General features: G+C 38.9%; 1 protein-coding gene across 4 annotated transcripts in view; it reads right to left on the reverse strand.

The window, feature by feature from the left end:
- Positions 1 to 21,688, reverse strand: part of tnrc18 (trinucleotide repeat containing 18) — a 56,698-nt gene extending 35,010 nt beyond the window's left edge. For all 4 annotated transcript variants that reach the window (XM_083524675.1, XM_083524673.1, XM_083524674.1 and 1 more), the window contains exons 1-3: positions 21,420 to 21,688; positions 19,645 to 19,995; positions 2,715 to 2,873 (exon numbers count right to left, since the gene is read on the reverse strand). In XM_083524675.1, the coding sequence (XP_083380801.1) occupies positions 2,715 to 2,873; positions 19,645 to 19,858 (373 nt within the window). In that variant the 5' untranslated portion in view covers positions 19,859 to 19,995; positions 21,420 to 21,688. The remainder of the gene's footprint in view (positions 1 to 2,714; positions 2,874 to 19,644; positions 19,996 to 21,419) is intronic.
- Between the last annotated feature and the right edge of the window lie 2,228 nt (positions 21,689 to 23,916).

The raw sequence follows: 23,916 nt of genomic DNA on the forward strand, positions 1-23,916 counted from the left end.
GGGTGGAAATTGGCATGGCCAAAAGACATCACCGACGTCCACAAGGTAACATTTTAAATTGCTTCCATTTTAAAGAGGTTTTGCAAACCTTACCTGAATAAAAATTATTTTTAGGCAACCTCATGCACAGAAATTAAAAGGTCAGAACACTGCAGCTCCCACACCACCCCGCACACACAGTCCAAAGGTAAGGATCAGACCACTGGCTGATCTGACTAGTAACCCATTCTCCAAATGTGCAGCACAAATAAATCCAGTCAGTAAACAACTGCCCTGATATAAAAACACCTTTAATTGCTTGACAACTCCAGAATGGAAGGTTCCACCTTTGGAATTACAAGCGGAGGAGGTAAATTCCAAAGCAGCTCTACAGTCAGTCATCACAGTTGCACAGGAATGACCAGGCTTCCGGCTGCTGTGGTTGAAACTTTGGCATTATAAAACACTGCTTGCTCTGCAAAGTCTCAACAAACGTACACATTTATTTTAAAACTGAGCGCTTTGCGTTTATCACACACACACACAAAATAATCCTTATGCACAGCAAGGAGCATTATAACAGCCCATATATTTCCAAGTTTACTTCGAGTAAACTTCGTAGATCGATCTGAACGTGTCATCTGCGCCGCGTGTGTGCTGAGGCAAAGGAACGTAAAAGGGGGCATGATCATTTCACATGTTCTATGTAAAAATAGCAGAATTCCACAGCTGCCACTTCCCTGCATTAATAAGGGCCAGGTGCGCCCTTCAGAATAAACATGCGTGTTCAAATATTTTTACAGGCCGCCGAGGCCAAATACACATCAGTGTCAACTATTCATAAAATTTCTGTACAGGCAAAGCCGAGCAGGCATAATATGATCAGTGCCAAAGCTTGAAAAACAATCTGCACTTTTCTCTGCTGAGACTTGAAACAAAGACCTATGGCTGCAAAAAGTTTTTATTTCTTGTATTTTCACGCTTTCAGATCTTAAAAAGTAATCAAGTACCAGATAATTCATACTCACTCACCCCCAACTAAAAAAAATATAAAAAGAATTTCATCAATTTATATAGAGAAAAAAAAAGAGAGAACATTTGTATATATATATATATATATATATATATATATATATATATATATATATATATATATATATATATATGGAAAAGTATCTTTGCTCAAGAAAAATCTATTAATCTTAGTTTCTCTGCATTAGTAAAAACAGTCACTTGACAGGTCACTTGGAATAAGGGCTACAATTCTTCTCAGATATGGAAATTTATGGACTGTTACATTTTAATAGTTATATGCACAAAATCAACATACAACCCATAATCCACATACAACATTATGCAACAGAGCAAAAATGTTTGTTAAAAAAAACTTACTAGAATCGATGAACACAGCTTGATGTTACTGAATGCCTGGAAATCACTCATGCTGTCTCTATTTTTCACTCGTGCATTCCTGCCAAGTGCTGTCACTGGCTGGTCATGAACCAAATTCATGTGATGAAGTGTTATAGACAAATACATTGTCATAATCTTTACATGCTGACCGCAAAAACATGCATGGGTACACGAAACCGCTGGTATGACCATTAGCTGAAATCATTTTTATCATTAGATGGATAATAAACATAGGTTGTTCTTATAAATATTTAATAAACAATGGGAGTAGCAATGATGCGCCCTGAAAGTTACTATGTCTATATAAGTTACAGTTTAAAAAATAAGTAAATAAATACATTTTCTTACATTATCTATTTTCTTTTATGAAAAACACAGCTGGATTTCAAACTAATTATATTCTGAGAAATCTCAGAATCTCAGTCTGAATGCTAAGGTTGCCCCCAGTTGAAACGTTTGAAGTCATGCAAATTGTTCACATTTTAAAGTACTGTGTAAGAGACGATATTAAAAGAAAAAAAATTTATAAAATAAAAAAAGACCTTTTGTTGTTGAAATAATTAGCATCTTGCTTTGCGGATTTGTATAAGTACCAACACTTTTACTTTTCTTCAAGTATTATGACTCATTTCTTACACTATTAACAGAATATGATTTACAGACAATACCCATATTTTCCACTTGCGTACAATTTTATAATTTTTCAACACACACACACACACACACACCACAGACCTACACAATAGGAAGTGGCTTGTTCAAGTAAAAGAAAACCTGTTACAAAACAACGCGAACACCGCAACCCTAATCTCCTCATTTCTCTTTTTTTGTTTTGCTCACTGCCTTACACAAGGAACCTTAAAAAAACACTGTGCTGCACTGCAGAAAATTTGCCTATTCTATTTTTAGAACTGTTGATATAATGAAGTGTTTTTATTGCTGCAGCTCCAGCAATGGAAAACCACTCACACAAAATCTAGTCTATTGGCGCTAAAAGCCTCGCTCCAGCCTTTAATAATATCCACTTGGCCTTAATAAATATATTTAGCAGTAAAGCCTGGAATATCCTTTAAACTTTCCAGTTATTAAACTTTCATTTCTATTAACCTCACACCAAAACAAGGAGATGTTGAAATAAAGAAGTACACAGTCATCCTCGGTCCCTGTCCGCAGACTCTGGGCTTCATCACGACTTCATCTTCCATCGCACCTAATCATTCAACTCAATATGCATGGGCTTTGTTTATAGTAACATTGTTCACGGCTGGCTTTTCTCAAGGTTAAAATGTGGTTGCATCGAGGGAAAAAAAGTGGACTTGTACCTTCATGAGTATGTGAAGCCCAGAGCTGAGCCATCTGCAGACTGGGTGGGTTGGGGCCTCTGAAGCTGGGGTCAGATGGAAGGGAGCTCGGCCCTGCGTGAGGGTTGGATGAGCTCATGTAGCTGCTGAGGAAGCTTGGTGCACCTGGATAGGCATCACCTGCAAGGGAGGGGAGCAAAACAAAAGGTTTCAAATGCGCTCTTGGTTTTTGTCTGTAGTGCACCGATCGCATTCCTACAAGGACAAAACAGCTTGGACAAAACTGACATGATTACCCAGAGGAGGGTTAGGTTAGAGGGCTGTGGTTTCTTTTGTATTTCAGCATGGCCGCAACCTCAAACCCGGTCTCTGCCACAAACATCGCCCACTTATTTTTTTTTTGCCCTTCAAAGAGAACGGCTTACCGAAAAGTGCCGAGACTGAACGGAGAAAACTGGCTTTTGCTTGTAAACAAATGTCATGAATAATAATAAGTCATCCTACATGTTATGTTACCCATCGTTACCCAACAGATTCCAGATGTTCAGAGTGGTAATGTCTAAATAAAAGTGTGCTGCTGCTTGCCGGCGCAAAAAAAAAAAAAAAAAAAACGCAGCAGAAATCTACACTAGGAGGACATTTCGTTCATCCCAGTCGGGTCTACAACTTTCCTGGCTGTGATAAAAATGGTAATTACACTTGCGGGGCTACATACAGGGAAGCGTTTTTAAAGTAGGTTTGGAGTTATGTTTCTGTATGTTCCCTCACACCAGCGATGTAAATTAAATAGCGCTAACTAACTTGGTGTAGCTTTTCTAGGCCACAGGGCTGGGCTGTGTAACACAGAAACCTAAGCTCATCAGCCTTCCAATCACTTACTGTCAAATGACATTTTAATAAGCCTTCTTCTGCAGCCATTTGGCAGATGTTAAAAAAAAATAAAAAAAATAAAAAAATAAAAAAAATAAAAAAATCAACCTATGGCGTTCGATTCCTTCGTTTTCTCCATGCACAGCATAATTTTCTGGAGAACTGGTTGATTTTTTGGTACATTTTGATCTTTGCGTGCTTTCAAGGCAAAGATATAAAGCTCAAAAAAGCCTCAAAAGTAAAAGAGAAAAACACGTATTTCAGACACACACACACACACACACACACACACACACACACACACACACACACACACACACACACACACACACACACACACACACACACACACACACACACAGGGTATAAGGAAAATCTTTTACCGGGGCCAATGATAAAGGTATTTCTTGCATTAAAATAATCTGTGAATTAAACATAAAGGTCCATACATGGCTTTACCCCTTGGACCAAGACATGTGAAAATGAAGCACAGCCTAAATTAATGAGGCCTTCCCCCATTTGCTGTCTGTTTTTGCACATAGTGCCTTGGGCATGGGAGGAGCCTTCACTCACTCACGCACACACGATTGCTTCAGTCACTTTCCACAATGAGCTTGTTTTTTTCCCTCTGCACATGTAAACGGCCCATTAGCATGTGAAGAGAAGAAAGGACAACAAGGCATCAAGAGCAACATGAAGGCTTTGTAGCCAGGGTTAGCATGCGATTAACCTGCCCAAGGATCCACAGAGGAGCCGCTGGGCCATGCAAGCAGAGGCTAATACCACTAGCAGACCTTTTGAGATGCATCTAAAAATGATCCACAGGGTAGATCAAGCCCACGGCAGGGGCTAAGGACAAAATGACAGACAATCTATGAAAATTCACTCTTGGTAGCTTGAAGAAGTGCTCAAAGATCTCTCTCTCTCTCTCACTCACTCACACACACTCACTCACACTCACTCACACTCACTCACACTCACTCACACTCACTCACACTCACTCACACTCACTCACACTCACTCACACACTCACAAAATATAAGCATTAGTCATCAAACCAAACACAGAAGAGAAAATACATGGCTGACTTTCATCATGATTAGAAAGAACATAAATGCAAGAGTTGTCAACACAGGGCAGGAGAACAGGGGTGACTGAACTGGTCAGGTGATTTGACAAAAGGCAGCAGTTCATTTCAAGTCTTTTTTTCTATCTGCAAGCACCTCTCTCTCATACATACACACAAACACACACACACCCAACTAAAGCTGCAAACCTGGACAACATTTTCCCACCAGAGTGGGGGTCGCATCTCTAGATGGCCATGTGCTTCAACTTAGCCCCCCCTGCAAACAAGCAGAAGAAAGTGAGGGGACCTTGGATTTCTAAAGCAAAAGGAGGTACAGAACACCCCCTCCTCTCTGCAGCTCTCTCTGCACTCGCTCAGGAGCCATTCTAATACATCGACAGCTCTTTTTCTTCCTCTGTCCAATTTAGAGTGGCTTTAACCCAATCCTAGAGTGCTTCAAATTAAATGGTCGGCCAGTAGCAATGTCCGTCCCACAGCCTGGACCGTAAGTGGGAGCAGCTGTCGAATGCATAAAACAAAACCTCAAAGCAGACACAGTGCCTAGAAAAACGACTTTGCAAGATGTGCACAAACTGGCTCGATTTGCAGCCCACTGCACTGCTCACCTACTTGCACATCCACCCCGGCCTTGAAGGAATTTACAGAGTCATTTGTTTCGAATTACTTCAGAAATGTAAACATGACCCGTTTGCAAATGATTTTCTGTGCCTCTGCAACTCTGCACTTTTTTCCCCCACTCCGTCTACTCCACTCAGTCTGCTTTGTACCAGACACAGTTGTTGTTTCGGACGCATGAGAAAGAGTGAGGAGTTCAGCAGGTCAGGAGCAGTTCAGCTTCCTTAATAAGAGGGGGAATTTTCCCTCCTCTGGCTACAAGAGCACTGTCAGAGACATGCTGAACAGGGCCCTGGAATGTCCTAATTGCTATGGCTGCTCAATTCGACTGCAAGCCGCAGGTCTTGTGGTAAGCTTTTGCAACACCCACTCCTCCCAAAATACCCCTTACCCCCCTACCACCACTACCACTTCCCCCACACACCCTGTAATTAAAGCCAGACCCTTAAAGACAATTCCAAAGAACTGTTGTAAATTAGACAAAGGAGAGACACTAATTAGAATTCAAGACCTTAAACCAAAGCACAGGAGAGAAAAAAAAAAAAAACACACACATTACAATTCTCAAGCCCATTCAAATGCTCTAAAAAAACCACAAAAAAAAAAAAACAAACATAAAAAGGCCACCATTTTAGACAATATTATGCACAACTACAACGCCACAACCATTTATACACATGCAGAGGAACAGCATTTAGTGTTACACCACTTATTTCCTGCTTCATAAGAATCAGAATAATATCTAGATGGATAATATATACATGAAAACAAGAAAAATGTGTGACGGTGCATTTGCAGCACATTTAAATCCAATTGCTTTCACCACAGCAAGAGGCAGTCATTAAACCTTTCAACATTTAAGTAATAAAAAACCTTCACCTCCAAGCCACGTTTCAGCTTGCTAAATGCATTAAAACAAATATTAAAAAAGCCACAATTTTCCATCCACCACCAACCTTAATCATATAAAACAAGAAAGTTATATACACACTTAATATATATGTTTAACATATAACCTGTTTAGTGATGTTTGGTAAGGAAATGAAAGGGTTACATTTCTTTTTCAGCACATAATACAGAAACAAGTCTGGCCACATAGTTTGGTACGTTTCTTCAACAATCATAGTCAAGTCCCAACTACCTTCACAGAAAGAGAGGGTTTAAATGGCTTTATTTTTAAACTACTTAAATGCTTCACTATGTCCTGGATGAATTGTTCCCCCCTCATACAAAACTCCACGGTTAGACCGCAGCCTTTAATAGAAAAGTTTCATTTCCAAGGTAAAGGCAGTATAAACCAGACCTATAAACCGTTACAGGAAAAGGTGCTACAATTCAAAATGTAAATACCATCAAACAGAAAAATACTAACAAAACGATAAAATGCACCATTATGCAGCAGGCATCTATAACGTCTGTCCTTCAATGACAGTGTACTAATAACAAACTAGTGTAAATAACTAGTGTGAGTGAGTAGTGCGTTCCCAACAAGCAGTAGTACACTTTAAGTAAGGAGATGATGCATATAGAATCTCAAATGCTTTATGCATTCACTTACGAGGCAAATAAATTTTTTTTTACAATTCACATTGTGTCACATTATGCGAGACTCATTTCCCCTTTGACTGGGAAGCGGCTTATGTGTTTAGTTTACTTAAAAACTGTTGAGAGGATTCATGCTCCTAAATTTCACACAATAGACAGTAGAACATAAAGAGCACAGTGTACAATAAATAATTTGCATCATAACAATAGTCACCTACTCAAATAGTTCCAGTGAAGTGCTAGAATGACAATTCATATTCATTCCACATGATGCCAGAAAACACAGTTCTCTGGATATATGATGAATATACTGTATTTTCTATGCAAAAACCTAGCTTGAAGGCCGGCTTCTTTTGAAAAATGCCGATACTACAAGAAGCAAATCTCTGCGTCTTTGCTTTTGCTAAGGCTACCACCCGCAAGAAGGAAGAAAAAAAAAAGAAAAAAAAAAGCCAAGCCATTTGGGCTTCTTCCACTGTATCAGTACAGCACCTGTGAGGGGAGATAAAAACATACCAAATGTGCCCGTTCCAACACGTCAACCTGGACCTTGTACAGTCAGTCAAATTCCTACACTTCTCAAGACCTTGAGCAGAAACTTTTGTTCCACTTCACTGGTAAACAGGAGGGAGTGACAAAATAATTGCAGCACATGGCAGTAGATCCTCTAAAGTAAGCTTTGCTGAAATGTCACACAATACATCTGATATTCGATACTGCAATACCACAATGTGGTAAACGTTTCGGGTTTATATTTAAACAACAGTACACTGACATGTTATGTTATTAAAGCCAGACCCTCCAAGACAATTCCAGAACAACGGTTGTAATTTAGACAAAGCAGAGACGCCAATTACTATTCAAAACATAACAAACCTCACCCACTCTTAACTATTCTTAAAACACATAACTACACACACAACTACACAAGAAGGAATAGCATTATAGACATAATGTGTGCACACAATGAAAAAATACAAATGAAAAAACTACAGCAATTCACACTAAAGTACTGTGCTTATGGTTCCTACGAAGTCAGATGCAGTTTTTACTCCTTAGGCTTCTCGAGTATCAGAATAATATCAAGACCCAAATCCTCCATGTTAAAAGAAATGTATAAATGGCTATAAGTCTTCTCTCAAATCAGTTCGACAAACAACAACACAACAGGTGACAAACATGCTCCGTTAATGGAAGAGTAAAAGCTCACTAAAACTGTTAGAAGGATTAAGAATGGTTTTTGCTGCACCGCTCTCATACTCATGCTAATCATTTGCAAAAGTTCTTGTAAAATATGTAGTCATTTGTTTATTTAATTTAGAATAAAAACAGTCGTTAGAGTTCTGTAATCAAATTGGTTGCTTTTTCTTGAACATTGAACTGGTAGAATTGACAAATGAAATATACATAAATAAAATAAAATAAAGAAATAAGTCTTGCAGAATCTGTACTGGATTAAAATATACTTTCCAATATATACTGTCTACATAATCAAACAAAAGATATAGTATAGGGTTTTTTTGGTTTGTTTTTAAAATTTGAGGTACAGGAAGAACTAAAACATATCCATAAAACTGGGGAGTTATTAGTCTTTATTGAACCACTGATTAAAAAAGAAACAACACATTGAGAAATCCTGTGTCTTTAAAAGAGTGACCTGCCAAAGAATCCAGCAAAAGACACAACAATTAGAAGACACAACAAGAGTTAACAATATCAAGAACCCCGACCACCCAAATATCACAAACAGATGGCTAAACTGAATTATTTGAATTAAGTGCCATAATTTCAACCAGTAAAAGGAAGAAAATGTAATCAAACCCCTAACAGGCATGCGACAAATAGTACTAATTAGAGTAAATATTTACATTAATATCTGGTTTGAATTGACAATTTTGTTTTTTTAAACCAGTTATTTAGAAACTTGGCAGAAACTGATAAGAGAGCTTCGAAGCTGCAGGGCAAAGGCTCCATTTCTTATTCACCGAGCCTTCAATTGTGTCCAATAATACACCTCATAATAATGTGTCCAATAATACACCTCATTTGAATCTGGCCTAGAAACTGGTGTTACATGCACTTCAGTATACAGCAATTCAGGGTGACAAATAAAAGTATCAATATTGTATGTTATATGGCTATTCTTTATTACAATAGATTATTCATTTGACGTAAGAAAACACCACATGCTATAAAGGCTGCTGTGTCGTCCCCCCCCCCGTCAAGCTTCACCCGAGGCCGAAACTTGAGCTAATACGCGAGCTAGCAGGAGACAGATCCGATAAACATTGCGAGCTTGATCATCTGCCCACTACTTCGACATTGTTGCGCGTACCCGTTCTAAAGTAGCGTTCGTCAGCAGGTTCAGACTCCTCAAGGCCCTGCTGCTGTATTTACCACCACCCTGTATTTTATGGGATGCTAGACATGGTTAAATAATGTCTGTGACCCACACGCTGCTGTGGGGGGTGGCCCTGAAATTTTCTGCCCTGGATCGCAATTACGTGACTGAGCTTAATGACGTGCGGCATGGATTTATATATTGAGCCTTGGCTCGCGCTACAAAACTATTTCATTCGCCAGCTGCGCGCCAAACAGTGCTCTTTTAAAAAAGCATATATATATATATAGTTGAAAACGCGTCTCACCACCTTTTCATTCGCCATTCAAAAGTACTTGTGTGGAAATCTCAGAAAAAAATTTACGCTCTGTGCTCACACAGGCCACGGCATTCATGACGGTCAGGCAGCTGTGTGCACACCTGATCTTCCCATCTGCAGGGGCAAAAAAAAATGGTCATATGATGACAGATGTACAACGAGCTAGCAAATAGGGCGAACAATAATGAATCACACTGCTGCTCTTCTAACAAACCCCACAAGCAGTTCAGCAGCCGGAGACAGTGTCACAAACTAGATATTCAAGTGTACACAAGGGTGGAGGGGGAGGGTCACGGCATAACTCAATGCAAACTAAACAAAACAGAAGAGGCTTTTCCCATGAATCAGATGCATGTGTTTAACTGTTATTTAACTACAGAAGACTCAATTACAGGTAGCGGTGGGGTTTTTTTTTTTTACTAGTCAGCCGTTCAGACACATGGCAATTACGTCCAGGCGTGTATATCTAACCAACCCAAACTCTATTTCATAAAAACTTAACTTTGTATTATATCAATGTAATAGAAAACAAAGCCATTTAAATTCTTAAAACCTCAAAATCTGTTAAACTGAACAAGGCTTTCTGTTACACTTCAGTCTATAGAGTTGTGTACCACAAGGACACTTTCTTTGATATTTTCCATAACTGAAAAATGACATCTTATTAAAGGAATACAATCTAGTATTTCCTGTGTGTGTGTGTGTGTGTGTGTGTGTGTGTGTGTGTGTGTGTGTGTGTGTGTACAATAAACCAAATATTAGCTAATTAAATCTATTTTTAATCTATATCAAGCCAGGAACATGAGTAATAAAAGTACATAAATAGGTTTAATAACCATAAATGTGGTTTTATGGAGTCTTAATAAATAATATGCTAAATAAATTTGGCTATATTCAACTTTATTTTCATTAGCTAAGATGAAGTTTAATAATTGTGAGATTTAGTTCTATTGAGCCAAGAGTTAACTACGAATGGTTCTGTTGCTCAATACAAGGTTAACCTTTACTTTCCTTAATGGGTGCGTCTTCCATCAAAACACCAATCTTCCCTCTATAAACACCACATTGCAAGAGTGCAAACCGGAAAGAAACTCTCTCGTTTTTTTTTTTTACACAAGCATGAGAGGGCAGTGAATCCCAGAGGTTAAGGACATCCTATTAATAAGAAGGGCTGCAAACAAACAAACAAAAAAATCTTGAACAACAGCTGAAGACTTTTCAGCATTTTGGTGCACTATGACAAGACAAGAATGGAGAGCAGGTTTCACAGGCTTTTAATGTTTTCTGAGGCAGAGTTTAACCCCTGTTGGTCTGACCAAGTCACTGCTCCCCAATATGGCCCTTCCCCCCCTGACCCATACACACACACACACACACACACACACACACACACACACACACACACACACACACACACACACACACACGCGGTCAGTGGCCTTTGTTCCACCTCTCAGACCTGTTTGTGTTTCTGTGCACACATGCTCATTGTCTGATGCTGCACAACCAAAAGGACATGTCCAATTCACACCAATCGGAATGTCATGACATCATTACTGAATACAGCCACGACCTTCTAATCCTGACCTTAACTGGGAATTTTCCGCTCAGAAAAAAAGAGCTGATTTGATCTAATAAAGAACATAATAAATAACTAACAAAATATTCTAAAAAATAAACAATAAATAAACAAATATAAACAAAACTACATTATTATTATTTATTTCATTAACACTACTGAAAAAGATGTTATGCCTCCTGGCTATAATGTAGCTAATGTACTTAAGTAAATAACATTTTATTTAAGTGGAAGCTAAAAATGACCAGATTCTACAATAGAGAGCGAAGAGTTCTTATATATTTCATTACAACACTAACGGGAAAAGAGTTTATACTCTACATTTTTGGAACCACTTTTACAAAATATTAAAGTATTTCTTTCCTTTGTAAGTCACAAACATTATTTTTAATAAACTAAAAGATATAGCTGATAGTGATCATTTCTAAATGACAATATGAATTTTAATTCAAAATAAATCCGTCTTTAGAAGTGGAAAAACACAATAAAAGAAAATCCAAGGTACACATTTAGAAAAAAAAGTGTAGTAATTTGATCCTTTTTGTTCCTTTCCTAAACTGATGTTTTGCTGGAAGCAAACTTCTAGATCACTTTACTTGCTGTGTATCTTAGAAAGGTCCTCAAAAACCATAAATAAAAAAAAACCATTACGGAGAAAGAGAACATGAATAAAGCAGGGCCCGTTTCTGTATGTTCCCTCACACCAGCGATGTAAATTAAATAGCGCTAACTAACTTGGTGTAGCTTTTCTAGGCCACAGGGCTGGGCTGTGTAACACAGAAACCTAAGCTCATCAGCCTTCCAATCACTTACTGTCAAATGACATTTTAATAAGCCTTCTTCTGCAGCCATTTGGCAGATGTTAAAAAAAAATAAAAAAATAAAAAAAATAAAAAAATCAACCTATGGCGTTCGATTCCTTCGTTTTCTCCATGCACAGCATAATTTTCTGGAGAACTGGTTGATTTTTTGGTACATTTTGATCTTTGCGTGCTTTCAAGGCAAAGATATAAAGCTCAAAAAAGCCTCAAAAGTAAAAGAGAAAAACACGTATTTCAGACACACACACACACACACACACACACACACACACACACACACACACACACACAAATAATGAAAAGCAGATAAATATGATGAGATTGTGCTTAATTCCTTTCTTGGCAAACAATGATAATAGGGATTAATCAAACACAAACAAGCAAAAGAGCATACAAGGGAAAATAAGGTTTGCAAATGCCTTCCAGAAAGATATACTCACACGAGCATGCTAAACAGCCTGAGCGTTTTATTTCAATCGTACAGAGTACATAACCCATGAAGGATGACCAAACATGGCATGAGCACTGGGACACTAAACACTTTATGTTTAATTCAGAGGAAAGGCAAGGCTGCAGGAGGTGCACCACTCATCCCATCCTTCTTCTTTCTCTCCGCTATCTCTCTCACTCGTATGAGCCACACGGGACAGGGTGGTGGGGGTGGTGGTGTGTGGAGACACACAAGCAGCACGGCGTTTCACGGCTCTCCGGCTTCTCGCCTGTCACAATGAGGGACTTGTCTCATACTAGCTACAATAGTACATTTCTGGACCAAGCTAGAGGCAAAGCGCAGTGGAGATCTGTCTTCAGGGGTATAAACAGACAGATCTGAGGGCAAAATATTATTATAGCTTGCTTTGTGACATGCTGCTAAATAAAAAACAATAACACAATACTTTAGCACCTTCACCCTGAACATTACAGCAATGCTGGCTTGGCCTTCAGTACGGCAAAAAAAAAAGGAGATTTCTAGAGGCCGTGTTTATCGGCGCACATCAGCAAAAGCCTTTTCTTCGTACTCATTCTCAGAACATTGTAATCAACAAACAGCAATCTGAAAGGGAAAAGCGGAGCATAGACGAGCACAGAAGAGCAGGGTTACCGCATGTGCTAAAAGTGCTCCACTCCAAGCACTCAGTGCTTTCAGTACAACATAACAGGTCAAGAAAAAAAAAAAAGCTGCAGCACAAGATCAACCCTACTGGATTCACACGTGGGGAGTGGAGCCTTGATCTTGGCAGCTTGCTAGTCTGCCAACATGCACTGTGCCCTTGGGCACACTTGTCTCCAGTGTCAGTGAAGGTTACACAACAAATCAAACATGTCACAACCGTGGCCCCCAAGTATAAAAAGAATAAATAGATAGTGGTCTGCAAACATAGAACATAGCTGTGGATATTCTTGGGTGGGGGGGAGGCGAAAACAAACAGAGATTTGGGAAAAGAGTGCAGGGATCAATAAGAGAATGGACAGCAGACAGGCAAAGTGTTAGCCGTCAGCTCTATCCACAGGCCAAACACCACCATCCTCAAACAGAATACAGACTTTAAACCACTATTAAAGCGGGAGCTCCGGGTCAGAAGGATCAACTGATCAATTGGAGGTCATCAATTTTCTGATTGCTTAATAATGATTAATTTTAATAGTCATTTTATGCAGTACTATATCCTGCATAAATAATAATAAGTATAACAGGGGATGCTGTTAGAGGAAAATACTAAATACTAACAGCACCACAAAGTGGATTATTTTCCTATAACAGCACACCGCAGAATGATTCCATCCTCTTGTACCACAATAATTTGCCAAACACTGACACTTAATTTACTAAAGCAACAATACCATTTACAGTCATTACAACGTTGGTAATACGGGGAACTCACTCATCTTATAGACATTCCATTCCATTAACTGCAGCGCCAAACTATTTTCCCCTCACTAGTATTGTTTATTCTCTAGGCATAAAGCACTACAAATGGGTGCTTCTTCAATAAATGAACAGAAAACTAACCTATTTCAGCAATTACTTGTTTCTAATGAACCAATTGATTAAAATCTGTATTATTATCCTTAGACTTTATAGAGCATCAATAATAGGCGACTGCTAATACAGACACAATAACATACTCGAGCGGGAGCATTATCAGGCCATAACCAGAATTTAAAGGTGTAACAACCGTCCAAGCTGCTGTTAAAAAAGATTAACCAAAATCCTCTGCCCAAATCACATTCAAAAACCCACCATTAATGTGGTATAAATCATATACTCTAACTTCAGAGTTATATTATGAACCTATTCCATAAATGAATCTGTCAAAAGACCCAGTTTTCTATAAGAAACCAATTCTTCTTTAGGTGAATTTTACAAAAGGCAAAAACAAGACACTTGTGAAATGAAGCGCTTCAACACTTACAATGGCACATCCAAGTTTAACAATGTCGATGCATAACAAAAGCCATCCGTCTGTTTCAATGACTCCAGATCTAGCCAAGGGAGTGTTCTAATCATCCTAAAAGCAGCCAGACAACATGACCAGCAGCACAAGGATCTCATAGCAAACATACAAGTTGCAAAAGAGTGCATGACCTGGAAAAGCATCATGTACATTATTCCTCTTTTAAACTGAGGATGCAAGTACTGTCAGGGTCAGAACTCACAGATTACTATTCTAGTCTCTTAATTAAATAACAGACATTTGTTAGCAAGCCTATACATGAAAAGTATCCATTATGCATAAAGCACTAAAAGCACTGCCACTTTACCTGGTGAAGGCAATTCCCACTAGAGTTAATGGGCTGTAAGCAACATTGCAGTTATTGTACATAATCCATCATGGTGTCTTATTTATTTATTTCATTAATGAACAGGTCTATCTGCGTTAGTTATTGCATCCTTACAATCTTAATAAAATCGCATAAGGATGATGCTGGCCCACGCCAGGTTAATTGTACAGGCCTATGCACAACTTGTACAATATGACTAATTAGTGGACCAGCTCTTCAGAAAGCACAATGACCAGTCAATTTTGGAAATATGTACTTTTGCCCTCTATCTGGCACCACAGGATCCTCAGAGACACTGTATGAAAACTGATCAATTGCAAATTCCCAAAGGCACTCCACTTCAAACGCAAAAAAAAAGCTTGCCACGATTTACATTCCCCACACCCACAGTGTTTAACTTATACAATCTAGCATGGACGTCCTGTTGAACGAATGTGCCATGTGGTACACTATAAACGCTTTAAAAAAAGAAATATTCAAGATGGCTATAATTTACTCGCCAATCATTATCAAAGCGAGCCATGGATCCGGAAAAATGTATGGACGTGTTCAGCCTTAACAGTCTGAGGCAATCATTATCTAGACACCGGGGGGGACATTACCCAGCAAACATGGATGAAGTAATTTTGGCAAATCATTCTCCAAGTAAATTAAAATGGTTTGGTAGAACATCAGCTTGTAAGCTATTACAGTTTTATTTTTGTTTGTTTTATTTTGCTCCCCACGTATCCACATGACAAAAAAGGTGGTATTTAGTGATGTTAGTAAACTAAGTTAATTTTGTTAATTGTTATTATTGCTTTTTTTTTTATATAAATACTTCTCAAAGTGTTGGCCTGGATATTGGGTACAACACCTTGCACACAGCACAAATGAGTTAACGTGATGCTTCTTTAGGGAGAAAAACAGCACACTTTTGTTACATTTTTATTTTTACAAATTAGAATTTTACCAAAAATTAAACACACTTTCATCTAAGTACTAAAAACCAGTGAAAAGCCCAAAATGTAGCTAAGTGGAGTGTTTGTGCCACAATAACTCAACAGTCTGCTTTATTAGCTGGATGAATATGATTGATGGCAGAGTTCGTGACAGGGTGCCCCCGATGCCTAATAAAAGCCTGTAGTTCCTGCCATACCAGAAAAGCACCACCATGAAAATCATTTTCAACTCTCCAGTCTTTTAAGCTGTTCAAAGTTAAATCAAGGGTCTATCTTCCTCCATGTTATCACTATAGTAAATGAGGCCAAACATTACCCTAGATCAGCACTGCTTTAGAAGTATATAGAAACATTCCCTTTTTTTTGCATAAAAAAAAAAGAATTGAGCATGGATCTTAATAGAGCATGAATTGTCTTGCTGTAATTTAAGGAATTTATGCTTCAGTCTTGACAGTCTCTGAACAGAGAGAATCTAATATCTACCTGTATAGGAACCAGCTGTGAAAATCAAAAAAGTATGGAAGTGTATGTCAATTTCAGACTCAAATAAATACACACAATTAAACAAAAACTGGTGCGATGATTAGATTTACATGTGCACATTTGCCTGACACGTTTATCCAAAGCAATTCGCAACTGAGAGCAGTTAATAGTTACGAGCCATGCATAAAGACGAAATACAGGCGGTCTTGTGGAAAATCGTTCGATCGCTAGCCCAAAGCCTTTAGCACTGAGCCACCACTGCTATCTAAAAGAAGACAGATATGGATAGCATCACAGAAGCATGGAAGGCACAGAAAGTGCAGCTTAGTTGTTGTGCTGAGAAAAATAAGGTTGCTCGCAAGTTGGTTGGAAAAAGCTGTCCTGACTGGCAGGGGCTTAAAGCTTATCCCTCATCACAGTTTTGAGAGACATTTTAGTGCAATTAAGAGCATTCTGACAGGATTCCTGTCCAAGATATCTGAATAGGGTTTCTAGTTTGCAACTATGATTCGAGATGAAAAAGGTGCAGGCTCTTTTCACCTTTAAAACAGTAAGTAATCTTTCTAGATCAGAAAAAAATACCCTCTGTGTATGAAGACACAAGCTGTAGTGATCTCTATCACTAATGCAAATTTAAGAATATTTGAATTTATGTAAAAGCTGATCTCATACTCAAGGATGAATTACTTATTACAGATTGCTTTTCCAACTTTTTTTTTTTCCCCCCAAACTTGAGCAAAATCTGTTGTGTTATGCATCTGCGAGTTCTCTAATGATCTCAGATGAACCTATATGCTTATCAAACAGCTACAAAAAAAACAAAAGCGCATGGGACCTATCAAACTGGTGCTTGCCAAGACAACACAAATGACATATTTAATATAAATCAAGAGGGATGGTCTTGAGGAAAGACTAGCAGACTGACATAACAAATCTGTTTTCCCTTTTGATGAGAGAAATTTGGCAGCTGAACAGATTAAATATTCATGTAGTTCTCAGAAAAATGAGTCATTGGACAAACATACGACACATTTTCAGCTTGCTGGCTCTGTGCAAGGAGGCCATTTTATTTCGATTTAAGTTCACTCGTGGCAAAAAAATGAAGCATGAAGGACAAACAGCCCTTCAATTAGAGGGACGTGCTATGACCAGAACAAATGAGTCTTCCTTACATTAGCAGTTCTCTCTCAGTAACAAAACAGATTTTGGTGGGGTGGGGGAGGGGGGGATCAAGAACAGGAACTAGCTCCTTCTCTAGAAATTGTTTAGAGGAAACTGCAACTAAAAACGAACTGTTAAGCAGCAAAACAGAAGGTAGGCAGACAGTTCAGGGGGAACATGTCAGAGCAGATAGAGAGAGCAACATTTTTAACCGTACACACCCACTGAGTCAAATCACAACAGCTGCATGACTGCACATAAATCACACCATACAAACACTACCTTATCCACTACCTTACCGAAGAAAAAAACAAAACAAAAAAACGGTTATAAATCAAAAATAAACTCATTTGTGTCATGCTAAATGCACTAACCTTTGTGTTTCTTATCAACACCTTATCACTGAAAGTAATTCATAGTATTGATCACATATCATAAGGTGGTCAAAGATAATGCAGTGCCAAGCGCAATTTTAGTTAATTTATGACCAACTCTGAATGTGGACTCAGTTTAAACAGAGGTCCAGTTATGATCCAGTTATGAAAGGGCACCTTTTACAAATGCTCTTCTCACGTATAAAATGTAGTGACTAAGAAACTATGTACAAAATGACGAGTTGCTCAAACATTTTTTCTTCTTCTTTCTGATCTGGTTCGTGCAGGAATATTAGCACAATATTGAAATTCTTAAATATACAGTTTTGGCAAACATACCATTATGTAAACCTGAAATCTCACATGAGGAACACAAATGGACATCTACATCTGGTTGAATGGAAATCTATCTATTGTTGTGAAGCACTGTTCAACAATTGAAGTAGAAGAACTGCCTTTCTTTTGGGCTTAAAATATTCCAGTGCCCTTCCCAGTAAAGTACTTTCCTGGATAGACTGTGATGATGAACTGTTTACCAAACAGAAGGATCATTTCAAATTCTAACCATTTTCAGCACATTATATGGACAAATCAAAATGCACATCTTTCAGATGAATACAACATTTCACTATGGTGCTAAATACACTGGCTTCTTCATCAGTAAACAAAGCAATATCGAGGTCATAATCAAACTATTATACTACAGCAGACATGTACTGAATAAACAAATGTGAAGGATAAATAGGCGCTTGTGTTTTCAGCGATTCCACTGAAGGGAACTGAACACAGTGAAAGAACTTTCCCTGCAGCTCTTGGCAAACCCAAGGATGAAGGTTACCCTATTTTTACACCAGGAGTCCAGATGCACATGACAGGGAGGTTTTTTTTTTCTTTTTTTTTTTTTTTTTCCCCTGACCCACTTCACACAATATCCACTAGCAACTGGAGTAGAACACAATCACTAGAGTCTCTCTAGATCCTTTTCTACTTTCTGTATATTCTTCTTCCAGCAGATTAGATTCTATACTTAAAGCCTGGACGGTTATAATCTCTTGTAATACCATACTATTTATAATGTCACAATGATATAAAGAGAAGGGGGTGCAAACTTAGTTTACAGCTGTGTCAAAATGACAAAGATGACGGGTTATCAATGTGACAAGTCTGTGCATTAGACAAATGATACACATTATGACCAAGAGCACCAGTGACATTTACATAAAAAAAAAAAAACCTGCTCTCGGTTATTGAAGTCTGACCATTATACAGGACAGGTAGTGTGCTCGAACTATGCTTACATTTATTTCTCTCTTATACAGAGCATAGTATTAGTGCCAGTTTAGCATCAATATAAATGTAAAATGAACAGGAAAAAAGCAAAGCACTGATCTTAAAAAGAAGACAAATGAAATCAACTTCACTTTTAACATGACTCATTTTATCCACATCATCATCACAGGAAATAGCAGTGCTACCCAAATCCTATAACCAGAATCGAAATGTACTTGTGGCCGAAAGAATTCAGCTGTGAATGGAGACCATGAGCACACATTTCCCCGCTCAGTGAGATCAGCAATGGGCCATTTCACCTCCGTCGATTACGCACTCGCAAGGCATTGCACATGACAACTCTGCAGCGCAGCATTCACATTCAACAACAATCCGAAATCAACGCCATGCTTACTATTATTTGCATTTTGCACAAAATTATTCGGTGGTCGTTCATATTCCTGATCGCAAAGCTCTCTCCTTGTGCATTTTTTACTAGCGCTTATACATGATTAACAATAATCTCTTTTTTTTTTTTTTGCACGGAATAATCGTTTGCACAATCTCCTAATTTTCTCCAGAAAGCCGAATCGGGAACATCCTGCACCGATTCGCGGCTCGCCGCTTCCTCCGAGAACATCGGCGTGTTTTCTCCTGACTTTGCCGAACAACTTTCCGCAGAAATCCACACCAACAACAGAATATTAAATAACTCGCGCATCGGTGCTTAATCCGAGAAAAATAATAAATTCTACTCACCGTGGTGGGATTGTATGTTAATGGTCGGAGAGAGATATTTCCCCGAGTGCAGAGCGGCCGCCGGGTGGCCCGCGCCCAGGTGGCCGGGAGACGGTGGGATCCTCCCGGGCGCGGAGGAAGCTCCGAGTCGGTGCGACTCCATGGCGAGTCCCGAAAGCAACGGCGAGGGAACATGCACCGATCTGGGGGGCCCGAAATCTCGGCCATCCATCATCCACCCAACTCGGTTAATAAAAATGAAAAAAAAAAATGAAAAGAATAAATGCTCCGATCGGCTATTCCGAAAGAGCCTTATAATAGTGTTCCTAGATTTCCAGGCAAATCCGCGTCCTTATCCGGCATTGTGCCGACCTAAAAAAAAATAATAATAAAAAATTAAAAAACAGATAAAGGGCTCGGATAAATACAAACTTGAAACCAGAAACGATCTGACCAAAAGCCGTGGAAGATAGAAACATATAAACGGCAAAAAAAAAAATTAACACGGGCGTGATGACGCAGTTTGAATCAAAGTATCTAAAAGAGGATAAAAAGTAATCAAGCTCGCGAGAAATTGCAGCTCTGTGGTGAGGGCTGGTCAGCTTTAAATACTAGTTTATCTGGGGTAGTTGTCGCTTCACCATCGTGCTCGTAGCGCTTAAAATGATTTGTGTGTGTGTGTGTGTGTGTGTGTGTTTCCCCGGCCGCAACACGCTGCACAACGCAGGGAAAATCCAGCGTTTACACTTCGCCTTTCATGCACACTGAGTCGAAATCATGCAAACCAGTCTTGCGACACTCTGGTGAATAATAATAACAGTTTCCTATTTAAATATAAAAAAACAAAAACAAACAAACATCCACCGGGTGAAGACTAAATCAGCCACTGATACACAGCATATAGTTTGACTGACTATGTGATTTGAGGTCGACTGCAATCCTAAAGGACAGGATTTATTTTCACATCAAGGCGCTGGTTTATTTAGCGATGCGCTTCCTAGAAACAAAGTTTGGTCAGTTTTGATTCTACAGGGCTTTTAATTTACTCTTAAAAAAACCACCACAACAACAACATGTAAATCATGTACACGAGCAAAACGTAAGCGAGCAGATGAAGCGATGATAAGTCTCTGGGTTAAGGGTGTTAAATCACTAACTTTGGTCAGTGGTGCCAAACCGCTCGAGAACAACTGTGGTTTAATTCTCATATGCGGGCGATCAGTCGCCGAGAGCCGATTAGAACCTCCAGTCTGGTCTTTCTAAACCAAACCATGGTTCATGGTGGACATTTCGAACTGGAATCTTCTCGAGTTTGTGCTTGTAAAGGCTCCTGCGTACTGGGGTGTATATACACAGTGTTTTTCCAGAGCTGCGAAAACTAGTCCATGTTAAGACGCGACATTAAGACTATATAATACAGAAGGATTAAAGATGAACACGCAATAAAAGGTCGGTAGGTGATTTTCCCACGCGTGCTTCCCCCCACACTACCAGCAGATTATTATATTATTACACGACGGCCACGTTTGAACGTTTGAACCTCTACGCGTTCCTTCCATTTGCAAGCGACAAAACTTTTCTGCGCGGAAACATGAAAAGTGTATTTGCGGAAGGATTTTTACACTCGCAACAATTAAAACACACTGCGCTATTAACGCTGTAACACTGCTTCGGCCGCGCGCTCACAACCAACACATCGACTAGCTACATTTCTGCATTTATTTTCGTGTTGCTCATTATGGATTTGATCTTTCTAAAGATCACCGCCGAGTTTTCTACCGACTTGGACTCCTTACTTGTAATGGCGACTCAGTATAAAGTATCCTTTTTCTTCGCAAAATCCCGACGCTCGGTGAAATAGTTCCTACTCTCCATTTACAGACCGTCCGTAGTTACGCGGACAGAGACTCGCTTATACAGGGGGAAGGCCTCTCTCACATACATACATACACACACACACACACACTCTCTCTCTCTCTTTCACTCACTTACACACACACATACATACATACATACATACACCACTGTAGCGCTCAACTATCCTGCAATGAAACAAGCATTGTTTAACACGCCCCGCCCCACGGTCTCGAACCTGACACGTTCTCCAGCGCGCCACGCGATTGGACGCAGTGTCTGTCCATCATCGCCGTGTGAACCCTTTGGCTCTTCGCCAGCTCTATAAAACCAATTATAGAGCAGGAGGTTGAACTGTTTCAAGCCCCCTCTCTTTCCTTTCCTGAATGATCAAAACAGGCAGAGGATTTGTAGAGGGCAGTTTCAAGGCCGCTCCTGACTAAAGCACACGGATACACTATTGATTATTGCTCAAATAGATCTCATTTATGGTCTTTTTTTTTTTTTTTTTTTTTTTAAGCGACCCGCGTATGCTTTAATTTATATAGCAGAAAAATGTATTTATGTATTTAAGCATGTTCTAGCACCAAGGTGAGTGAATATCCGACGATCCAGTTTGTTTTGCTTTATATTTATTTGGTTCGTGTTTTTGTTGTGTTTTGTTTACACGAACACGTTATCGGCTACGCATTTCTACCTGTATCTCTGCAACTCCGACAGCTATTGTTTACAATGTTTGCAGGCTAATTTGACCCAGTTTTATACTCTTTAATTTGTAATTTTTTTCTGTCAGATTTGTTCACTATGAGATTATATTTAATTGGTAACTTTTAAATGTATGCACCAAAATAAAAAATAAAAAAGCCGATACAAAATGCATGGGGCGATTTTATTTTTTTTTATTTTTTAAGCAGTGTTAATCTTTTGTTTTGAAGATACTGATTGTAAAGAAGGGACACTATTAAACAGGAAGAATTGGGATTGCGTGAAATTTGACTGGGAGAATCGGACTGGATTAGCTGATTAAATTGTTGTAAGAAGAAAGCGGCGCGGTTTCAATCTGCCCTCTGTCGTGTCCTGCTAAAGCGGGTTCAAGTCTTTTCTCCTCTCTGGCAACGAGTGTAAAGGAGTGCTGGAAAAGGGGAAAACATGTGATTTGTTTCTACAACCACCTTCACTTCTAAACACTTTTAATGAAAAGATGCGCTTTGGATTGTTCTTGTATTTTGTATTTTTTTTTATTCTTCCTCCTGGAGCGAACCGACTCGACGTGGGAATGTCTCCATGATCCGACAACCATTTCCCGGCTATTTCTGAGGGTTCTACCGCTGCCTGGATCAGTTATAAAGATGCAATGCAAAGACTTTTCACCTTTTAGCTACCGTTGGGTTTGAGCCATGAAGACATCCAAAGACATGTCTGTGTCTGTCTTTTTTCTTTTCTGTTCTTTTTTCCCCCCCTTTTGGCTGTTTAGCACTAAGCGAGAGACTCTTTGTTCTGGATGCAGAGGCGCGCCGACGGCTTTTGTTGGATTTTTTTGTGGGCGCTTTTAATTGTTCTCTTGTGCCAATCACTGACTGCTCTTATTAAGGTGGGTGCTGAAATGCGTCTCGTGCAAATAAACACCATCATCATATTCCTGTTTCTTTTGTTGTCATTTTTTCTATTATGCATCACAGCATGGGCTGTAGTTTAGCGTTAAACACTCGAAAACAGCTTTCTATAGACTACTGTTTCATCCATCACTACTTTGCTTGTAGTTTAGGATACTCCTCTTTAGCGCATCGTTCAATTTTTATACGGAATTAAATGTGTTTGTGTTAATAATATATATATATATATATATCACACACACCTGGTGCGATTTAAATCGATGTACAGCTATGCGTTAAATGGCAAGCATAAATTTGCACGTTTGTGTTTCATTGGATGTAACCACTAGTATTAAAATAAGAGTGACAATAAATAAGCTGTCTTCTTTCCACCACCCCTACATCATAGCGTAGACACGCCCTTTATTTTTGATAAATGTCCAAAACACATACACACACAAGCCCAAAATTATTTTTAGTTCAGAAACTACCGCCATTATCATTAAGTCACTCGGAAAAGAAACGAGGCAATGTTTCCTTCTACACAGGCCTCAGCTACTTTCATCAAGTACACACAGCTTAAATCATCTTAAACCTTCACATGTGAAGAATATATTGCAAAACGAACAAAAATCTACATACAAAGGAGAGGTGTTTAATTTGGTGTCTCTCTTAACAAATGAAAAAAAAAAAAACCCCCATGGTCAGATCTTTACCCAGCAGTGTGCAAAATAACAATAGTTGCAGTGAGTAACTAGAATATATAGTAGTTAACACTTATTCTGTGAAATCTGAATGAATTTACTATGTTTTAAGAATGAATGCAGGGAATGTTAATGCTACAATG

The sequence above is a fragment of the Silurus aristotelis genome (assembly GCF_946808225.1).
Source record: "Silurus aristotelis genome assembly, chromosome: 21".
NCBI lineage: Eukaryota > Metazoa > Chordata > Actinopteri > Siluriformes > Siluridae > Silurus > Silurus aristotelis.